This window comes from Olea europaea, chromosome 15 (genome assembly GCF_002742605.1).
Source record: "Olea europaea var. sylvestris chromosome 15, O_europaea_v1, whole genome shotgun sequence".
NCBI classification, from domain to species: Eukaryota; Viridiplantae; Streptophyta; class Magnoliopsida; order Lamiales; family Oleaceae; genus Olea; species Olea europaea.
Genome location: NC_036251.1, coordinates 29738257 through 29748806, shown reverse-complemented (window position 1 = coordinate 29748806; position 10550 = coordinate 29738257). Strand labels below are relative to the sequence as shown.

The window sequence follows — 10550 nt, the reverse complement described above, 5'->3', positions numbered from 1 at the left end:
GCTATTAGAGATGTTTAGAACAAATATGAATTATCAGATATATATATAAAATGTTTATCAACTATTGTCAAAAAAAAAAAAGCTCCCGGTGGATTCAGTTAGGGCGGCCAGCTCCCGGTGGATTCAGCTAGGGCGGCCGCCCTAACTCACCACCACTTGGATCTGCCACTGTCGATGCACGGGTCGATTTTTAAAACATTGTGAAATAGCCAAAATATTTTGAAATAAACAATAAATCTAATTTAGTATCTCTTTTTTAAAAATCTCTATATGACTTAAAACAAGTTCCAAAATAATGGTACAAGAGATTTTATACTTTTGTACTTAGATTTGCTTTTAAGAAAAGTAATTTTGATATATGTCTTTATTGCGAAGGAAATGATGGAGAAAATTCACTCTATCTACTCATCTGTCCAGTCATGACATAAAAGAGATAGAGTTAATTAAATATAAATTGAAATTTGAGTTTAAAATGAAGGATTTAGTACTTGCCAAGAAGATTTTAGGTATTAAAATTAAGAGAAATAGGAGAAAAGGTACACTGTCATAGTCAGAAATCATAGATGCTAAAATTGTTAGAAAATTTTGCTATGTCTAATTCTTAGAGTGTCAACTTGTCTTTAGCAAAACATTTTAAATTTTCAAATGAACAAAGTCTTAATCCAAAGAAGAGTTTAAAGAAATGGCAAAAGTGCTATACTCTAATGCAGTTGGGTCTGTTATGTATCTAATGGTCTGCTCTAGGCCTGACTTGGGATATTCTAGAAGTGTTTTAAATGGATATGTCCAATCCTGTAGAAGCTCATTAGGAGGCTATAAAATGGCTTTTCAAATACATCAATCGTACTTCTAATTTAGGAATTCAATTTAGAAAACAATCTGATGGTATTGTCTTGAGTAGATATACTGATTTTGAATATGCAGGTGACACAGATAATTGAAAATCCACTTCTATTTATACGTATACTCAGTGCAATTCTTGTATAAGTTGAAAATCCCAACTTCAAAAGACCGTTGCCTCATCATCCACGGAGAGAGAATATATAATTGCAGCTGATGCAATAAAAGAGGGAATATGCTTAAAAGGCCTATTAAATGAATTTGGCTTTTTTTAAAGAAGTTTTCTTTACTCTAATAGTCAAACTGCTACTCATTTAAATAGAAATCATGTTTTACATAATAGATCTAAACATGTTGATGTTAGATTCCATTTTATTAGAGATGTTATTTCACAAGAAGTTGTGAAACTTGAAAGGATTTTTACTCATTTTAACATTGCTAATGTAGGTACCAAGGTTCCACCTTTAAACAAATTTTTGGATTGTTTAAGTCAGCCGAACATTAATTCTTGTTAATTTGTATATCAAGTAAAAGAGCAAATGATGTTATGACTGTAGAAACTACTGCAAGAGAACTAGAACCATTGTACCAAGGTAGAGATTGTGAGAATGTGGCGCAATTAGGGTAAAAATGTTGACTTGAACTAATTGGCTGACTATTGACTTAGTTGAATGGAATTGATCAAAGGTGTGGTTTTAACTTGACTTATTTGATTCTTTCTGGAATGCTCAGGGGCTGTATCTTGGATTCTTTGGTTCTAGTTGTTGCAACAATTCTCTTTCGATGACGGAAATCCAAAGGGGGATTAAGAACTTTATTCTAAACCTCTTACCTTAGAGCAAAAATCTTACGTTCAATTTTTTACTTTCAGTTCTTTACTTTTCTACAAATTTCATTTGGTAAAATCACCTAATGTCTTGAACCTAAATGTAACAATTAATTTGTTCATCATAATATTGAATCTTGGGATTAATATAACGAGCAAAACATAAATAGCCCCTGTTTGGCTCCTTTTTTTCTTTTTTTTCAAATTTTAAAGTTTGGAATAATATTTTTTTTGAAGAATGTGTGATTGAAAAAAAAATGAGAATTTTTCGATTTACGTGTAATATTATTTTATGAAAAATTGCGTGGTTGAAAATAAGAGAAAAAAACAAATTAAAGAAAATGAGGCCAAACGGGGGCATACATTTAATTTACTTTTAATTAAAATGTTCCCATGACTGCTGATACATTGAAATTTGACTCGTTCACACATATCCCATTTTAAATGAGTAGTGTTAAAAAGTAAAATGGAAGCTTCACCTAAAATTGATTGGTTGGATTTGACTTTGAGTTTGTTTTCAAATAATTCTTGAAATATAGGCCGAACCAATTTCAAAATCATTAGAATATTTCTAACTTTTTAGGGAATTTTTAAAAAAATATCATGTCAACACAATTAAGTAATTGACCTATTTTCAAATTATTTTCTCAAAACTTAACTCTTCCTTTCAAAAGTTTGGTTCCCAAATCGAAGGAAACCAATCAAAAACCATTGATTTTTGGTTTGGTTCTAGTTCTCCTGGAACCGGAATCAAAGCTAACCAAGCCATTTGGGAAGGGTAATGTCAATTAAAAGTGATACACAAGTTATATATAATTCATTTGATCAATAAAGATAGATCTGCTTCTATTTTCACACAAAACTTAATAAATAAATAAATAAGGTAAATATATTCACTACACAATTTTTATTAGCTACATCACATTTTAATAACAATGAATATCCTTCAACTTTTCTTACTTTTACACTTATATACTCAATTTTTATTTTTATTTATATCATTAATCATCTATTAATTTTCACGGCTTGTTTATAAAAACAATTTTCATCCAAAATGTTTGTTACGAAGGCCCAAAAAATATTTTTTTCTCATATTTTTTAAATAATCGAAATAAGAGTTAAAATAAAATATTTGCCCAACTTTTAAATGCACATTAGAAGAATATTTGGATGAAAATCATGATTAGAGACAAAATATGTTAATTAATTAGTTAAGGGTTAAGAATGATAATGCCACTAGAAAAAAGTTAAGGACTTAAAAGCAAAAGTTAGCAAATATTAGAAACATTTCTAGTAATTAAAATGTGGTACAGATATAAAAAATTATTATGTGAATATAGTTACCCAAGTATATATTGGAACTATAAAATTTATTTATTTTTTTCTAATATACCCTTACATTGAATAATAATAGTTTATATTTCTTGATAAAAAAAATACATTAAATAATGACATATTAAAAAATTAAGACATTAATATACTCTCAACAAGAAAGTCACATATAATTTTGAACAAATAAAAAAGAAAAGCAAGTCTATCTTTGTGTGACATAGAGAGTAGTACCAATTGATGAAGTGACTATGAATTTTGATTATGTATATAGATACAATAATGCTAAATGTACATTTATTCCGTTACATTGATTTTGACTTCCCCTTTATTTTCAAAAAAAAATGTGGGCTAAAAATTAAAAAAAATAAAGAAGTTGTCCAGTGTGTTGCCACTTGGCATAATGTTAACAATGATGTAAAAAATGATGTACATATAGCATAATTCATGTAGATAATAACCAAGGTTTATGAAGAAACAAAGCGAGCACATATAAAGAACAAGACTTGATCCAAACATGCATAATTTGATGTATAATGGAATTGGAATGAAAAACTCAATCGATGTTTAGCTATCTCTATAATAGAAAAGCCAAATTTTGATTGTTTAGACTACATTCTTTTCCCTTGTACACTTGTTTATCATCTTAACTTTGCCCTAGTCCCGAAGTTTCATCAACTCAAGGTAGATCCTCTGTTTCCTTTTCTTCGTTTCGTTTCTCTAATGCTATACACTTATAACGGTTAGCACATATGACAAAGAGTACAAGATCCAATGCAATCAAAGCAGCTGAAAGGAAAAAATATCTATCCAAATGTCCATCATTTAAATTTGGAGGTATCCATCCTGGTTTCCCATGCTTGGATGTGATCTTCATCACCAGGCTCAATATTATGCTGGACAAGTAACTACCTAATGCTGAAGAAGACATCGATAAGCCAAGTCCCAAGCTCTTCAGCCCATCTGGTATTTGAGACGCAAAGAATTCCCATTGCGCGACATATATGAATGCTTCAGAAACTCCCACGAGCACATATTGTGGAATCTGCCAAAAAATACTTAAAGAACTTGTTTCTCTAACGTCTGCATACCTTAGACGATATTGCTCGACTAGGCCTGCGACTATCATGCCTATAATCGATATAACCATTCCGATTCCTATTCTCTGTAGCTCGCTAGGAGGGTTTGGCTCCCTTCTTGTTAGTTTGATGTATAAAGGAACTATGACTTTTTCATAACAAAGGATAAAAGTTGAGGTGCTTATAATGTCGAAGGCAGTCATGCTGGCTGGGGGTATGTGGAAACTGGATATCTCTCTATTCATTGCAGCTCCTTGTTCTACGAACAGAGAAAGGACTTGTACAAATACTATAGAGGCCAAAATGGTGCAGAGCCATATTGGAAGCAGTCGAAATACGCATTTGACCTCCTCAACTTGTGTAACGGTGCAGAGGCGCCATGGATTAGGATTTTGGCGTGTACTAGTTAACAGGATTGCGTCTTCTGGGGTTAAAACTGCCGCCCGATCAAGAAACCTGTTTTTGAAATCAATCAGCAGTGTTCGTTAGTGCCCATTGGGAAGAAGTAGAAACAAATTCATAATAACCTGCAATGTAAATGAATTTGAATTGGCTAACTTGAAATCATCTGTATGTGATATATTTCTTCGAGCGCTTTCCTTTTCATCCTTACGAGGAGCTTCATAAAGCCGTTCTCCCTCAAGCTTTATTTTCCTCATGGAGGCGACAAGCACCTGTGAAAACCTGGAGATGGGATTTCCAGAAGGTTTAATGTGCCGATAGCTACATGCCCCACTTAACAGTAAAATCAATGCTACTAAACCAGAAGAGGTAGATATCCAGAAGGCCAACACCCATTTCCCCAAGTTTTCTACATAAACCAACACAGTCTCTGCAATCAAAGATCCTAAGTTTAGTGCAACATAATAATAGCTGAAAAATGCAGTTTTCGACTTGTTTTCTTTAGAATCTTCTTCATCGAATTGATCTGCTCCCAAAGTGGCAAGTGCCGGTTCCATAGCCCCGCTTCCTAGAGCTAGTAAGTAAATTGATAGGTAAAAAAGAGCGATTTCTCCTCGTGATTGAGGGTTGCACAGCTCTCCAATTTTCCCACAACCCTTTGGTTCAAGCATGAATGCCTGAGTTGACGAAGATAATAGCACCAGTCCCTAAAAATGCAACAAAAATTTCAGAATCAATCAAATCTTTGAATAGTTTTTCCCCACAATTTTTCATATATGGTTAAAAAGCGCCTTAGAGAATGCTGGCAAGTTTACTTACAATGACTAAAACAACTTGAAATACAACACAAGTGAGGTATCTTCCTAAGTATGAGTCACTAAGATAAGCACCAAACAGAGTGCAGATATTAAGAGTTCCCATCCATGTGCTAAATGTGTTAGCTGCATCTGCATTCGACTGCCTCAATACCGATTTTGAGAATAGAACCATATTCACTTCCACTCCGGTGAATGCAAGAGCCGCAAGTCCCTCGATGACTGAACAACAGATCAAATACAATTTAATAAAGACTTAAAGAAAAGAAACATCCTTGAAAAGTGAAAATCTATGCATTCCACATTTGGCACGCTATATTAGACAGAAAATAAGATAACAATGTAAATACCGAGCAATAGCATTCCTGATCTCCATCCACCAGTTTTTCCTTTCATTTCTGGTTTTCCAGAAATATCTATCGTCCCATCTTTTGTGCTTGCATCCATAATTCTATTACTTCTTTCCTGCACGTAAATAGATCGAGCTCAATCAATGAGTCGCGAAAAATTTAACAATTAATTCACATCTACACTATAGTACATGTTTGATAATTATTACCATGGCTGTTCACCTTAAAAACCATATAGCTACCATGGCTTTCTTATACAGTTGTCCAATATAAATGCAAGAAAAGGGTCTGAATAAGTAATAATCAAAGTGAGAAAATGAGTGAATAAAAACTTTTTAAGCTATCCTAATCATAGAATGTTAGAAGAAGTGCTGCCAATAAGCTTTAAAAAATGTACTCTTATGAGAACTTGTTGCATTATATAATTAGCACTATCGAGGCATGCTGACCACTTGATTCATCTTTGTCACGCTCTGCTTTCTTGATCACTTTTTTAAGGAATTGATGGTTTTGCACCGGATGGGGATTGGAATATATCATTTAGCCTTTAGATAATGTCACCCAAGGACTTAGACAAACACTAATAGCAGCACGACTCGGAAGGTAGATTAGACCAACTAGAAATTTCTAAAATATGCTAAAACTTTGCTCACTGACGAGTGTGTTTTACAGACTAGGAAGAGTGGCACCCGATGACACAGAAACCTGCAAATACAGAGGTGCTATGGCGCCACTTCCAGGCGCCTAGTCCCGTCAAATATTTTCTAGGGCGCATTCTTTTTTTTCCTCATATTGAGCCCACAAACGTACAACAGTCAAAGACGTGGAGGCAACTATAAATACAAGAAATGAGGCAATTGAAAGGGAGTTTCACATATTGAGAGATAAAGAACACAACTGGAGTTTGAAGAGAGCAAATTAAAGGGGAAAATATACATAAATTCAAGGGGTGAAGTATTGATCGGAAGAGAAAAAGATCTTGGTGCAAGATTAATCTCTTTTTCTACATATTTATTCAAAATATGATGATGTATTCAATAACAATTTCTTGTCTTTCTTTTTGCACTATGAGTAGTTAAATTTCATATTAGGGCAAACAATGTAATCTATTTGAAACCCTTTATTTATTTATTTATTTATTCGAGTTTATTGTTATTTTATCATACATGTGTTGATATCACTATGAGTTTGATGCGTCACTAATTTGATGATTTCGTGAGTCTTTTATGAATCGAGATGTGAGTTTGAGATTTAAACCGTATAGTGAAATTGGATAAATTAGTAGAACATGTAGAAATGCGTATACTAATTGTTGGGGTTATTATATGAATTCTTAGAAATATAATATAATTTAACTAAGGTTGATTCGCATAGAGATATATGATTGTATTGGTTAAATAGGTTAAATGAGAACTCGAGATGGGTAAATTAAATACAATAGAAGAATTCATTCAAACATTACATTAAATTTTTAAATTTTGAATTAAAACTTAAAGGCGATCAATAGGTGAAATTGTTTTGCTCTAATATCCATTCATTATTTGAATTCTAAATTAATCTTTGTGTGTATTTGACTAATTTCAAGTGTTTAAACCAAAAAAATCACAACAAATTATAATTCTTTGTTTACTTCATCAAATAAGAGTTAGAAAAATTAGATTAAATCCTAGAGTTTGTACTCATGGGAACGATAATCGAAACAATCCACTATATTACTTGTTATGATATCTTACACTTGCGATGGTTTAAGCCCTTTGTACAGAAAGGAGGCTACAAAACTCCACCAAATTACTCACATGGTGAGCTCCATGTAGGTGATAAAATAATATGATGGGGATTGGAATATATCATTTAGCCTTTAGATAATGTCACCCAAGGACTTAGACAAACACTAATAGCAGCACGACTCGGAAGGTAGATTAGACCAACTAGAAATTTCTAAAATATGCTAAAACTTTGCTCACTGACGAGTGTGTTTTACAGACTAGGAAGAGTGGCACCCGATGACACAGAAACCTGCAAATACAGAGGTGCTATGGCGCCACTTCCAGGCGCCTAGTCCCGTCAAATATTTTCTAGGGCGCATTCTTTTTTTTCCTCATATTGAGCCCACAAACGTACAACAGTCAAAGACGTGGAGGCAACTATAAATACAAGAAATGAGGCAATTGAAAGGGAGTTTCACATTTTGAGAGATAAAGAACACAACTGGAGTTTGAAGAGAGCAAATTAAAGGGGAAAATATACATAAATTCAAGGGGTGAAGTATTGATCGGAAGAGAAAAAGATCTTGGTGCAAGATTAATCTCTTTTTCTACATATCTATTCAAAATATGATGATGTATTCAATAACAATTTCTTGTCTTTCTTTTTGCACTATGAGTAGTTAAATTTCATATTAGGGCAAACAATGTAATCTATTTGAAACCCTTTATTTATTTATTTATTTATTCGAGTTTATTGTTATTTTATCATACATGTGTTGATATCACTATGAGTTTGATGCGTCACTAATTTGATGATTTCGTGAGTCTTTTATGAATCGAGATGTGAGTTTGAGATTTAAACCGTATAGTGAAATTGGATAAATTAGTAGAACATGTAGAAATGCGTATACTAATTGTTGGGGTTATTATATGAATTCTTAGAAATATAATATAATTTAACTAAGGTTGATTCGCATAGAGATATATGATTGTATTGGTTAAATAGGTTAAATGAGAACTCGAGATGGGTAAATTAAATACAATAGAAGAATTCATTCAAACATTACATTAAATTTTTAAATTTTGAATTAAAACTTAAAGGCGATCAATAGGTGAAATTGTTTTGCTCTAATATCCATTCATTATTTGAATTCTAAATTAATCTTTGTGTGTATTTGACTAATTTCAAGTGTTTAAACCAAAAAAATCACAACAAATTATAATTCTTTGTTTACTTCATCAAATAAGAGTTAGAAAAATTAGATTAAATCCTAGAGTTTGTACTCATGGGAACGATAATCGAAACAATCCACTATATTACTTGTTATGATATCTTACACTTGCGATGGTTTAAGCCCTTTGTACAGAAAGGAGGCTACAAAACTCCACCAAATTACTCACACGGTGAGCTCCATGTAGGTGATAAAATAATACCAAAAAATCACCCGTCCTGGGCTTCTATACATGCAACTTAACTCCACTTGCGATAGAAAAAACGTAACACTCATTCTATAAAACAATAATACACAGATAGAGGCTAATTCACTCGATATAGATGATATTAGGAATCTGATCTCATAATTTAGCAGATAAGTGCTCATTATGATTATTTTGTTCGGTTTAAATTGCCTTTTGTGCATCAATTTTGAGATTTAACCTGAACAGTCTTAAAGAGTGAAAGACAATCTTGAATAAAAAGAATAGTTGAACTTCAAGAAATGTCCCATCTTAACTATCTTAAAACATTATTCATGCTCTTCGTGGGATACAATGAAACCAACCTCTTAACTATACACGTACTATTAATTAGTTGCGTCTTGCACTGACAGAACCAAGTAATCGCAGACATAATCTTTATAAAATAATCAAATGGTTTAAATGAATGATTTTTCCACTATTAAATATGAATCGCCTAATTCCTACTCAAGTTTAAAGCTTTTGTTTCTCTGCAATGCAAAGTGCAAACCCCTGTGTTTCTAGATAAAGGCACAGTATCATAGTTGCCAACAAAAAGTAGAGGCAGAACAGAAAAAAGCTTTCCTTTTTGTTGCTTTGGCATGCTAAATCAAAATCTTTTTACAATATGAACGCATCGATTGTAAATGGATTTTCTCAATGATTATGTCTGTTTCATTTTTTGATTTTAGGAAAAGATGAAGAACACACATGATTATGGCAAGAAAAAGCTTTTGACTACAATCAAATCAACTAATATTTCTGTGCATAGAAATAGATAACATTGTACCTCAGAATCATTCATCAGTATTAGTACTGAAGTGAAGGGAAGGGAAGGGACGAAACCGCAGTTTTATCTCCATTTTTTCTTCTAGAGAGAGAGGAAAAAAAGGGTTTTGAAGATGAAAAAATGGTGGGATTTAGATCAGTCGGTGCCATGCAAATTTTTCTGTCATTACATTAAAGCCTGAGTTCAACTGGTTATGGAGTTAGCATTTTCATGTGATGTACATTTTAATTTTATTGACATATTGGTTGACGTCACCAAGTGAAACATGAGCAGTTGTAATTTGAATTAACTTTGACCGTAGCTTTTTACAGTTTGGGTCAAAGTTGTTGACACTGGCCCACAAGTCTTAATTCATAGGAACATTTACTCCTTTTTTGGTACTGTCAGGCACTCCTATAAAAAGGTATTTTACGAAGTTGTTTGGTAGTTTTTCAAGCCCTCATAAAGGATTCCTTTAACCAGATTTTTGATAAGTTAAAAAGTTGGACGCGGTTTTCAAAAAGTGAAAAGGAACTTTTGTACTAAAACTTTATTTTTGGACTCATTTGACTAATCGCATAAAATTGCTTATTCTAAGTAAAATAACATTTAGAGAAATTTGGTCCAATGTAATTTTCTCTAAAAGCATAGTTTCTTTCAAAAACTCTTTTCTAGAAAGGAAAAGCAAAAAATTCATGACAAATGGATCCTTATATAATTTTCTAAAAGTGCTTTGTCTAATTAGAAGAGCTTCTAAAGAAGAAATATACTCACAAACGAGTTCAAAATGTGAATGTTACGAAATATTTGAATAAAAACTAAAAAGCACAATCAGCTTGAACATGAAGTCATTTAGCCCCTATTTGATGGTTATGTTTTGGCAAAAATAAAGTTTTGAATAGTAAATTTTTGGAGAATGTATAATTAAAAAGTATGAAGAAATTTTGGATTTAAGTGCAAAATATTTTATTATATTAAT

The 10550-nt window shown here is 32.3% G+C and overlaps 1 protein-coding gene across 1 annotated transcript; it reads right to left on the bottom strand.

Moving 5' to 3' along the window:
* Window positions 1–3486: 3486 nt before the first annotated feature.
* Window positions 3487–5994, bottom strand: LOC111410832 (protein NRT1/ PTR FAMILY 7.3-like). Its single transcript, XM_023041397.1, has 5 exons — window positions 5851–5994; window positions 5642–5756; window positions 5296–5513; window positions 4633–5183; window positions 3487–4530 (listed from the first exon to the last, which is right to left on the bottom strand). Exons 1-5 carry the CDS (start codon window positions 5851–5853, stop codon window positions 3675–3677), a joined length of 1743 nt encoding a protein of 580 aa, XP_022897165.1. The 5' UTR covers window positions 5854–5994; the 3' UTR covers window positions 3487–3674.
* Between the last annotated feature and the right edge of the window lie 4556 nt (window positions 5995–10550).

Coding starts and splice junctions, on each gene's coding strand:
- LOC111410832 (XM_023041397.1), bottom strand. Junction 5,514..5,641: donor ATCAGGAATGCTATTGCTCG/GTATTTACATTG, acceptor TCTGTTGTTCAG/TCATCGAGGGACTTGCGGCT. Junction 4,531..4,632: donor TCACATACAGATGATTTCAA/GTTAGCCAATTC, acceptor TTTCAAAAACAG/GTTTCTTGATCGGGCGGCAG.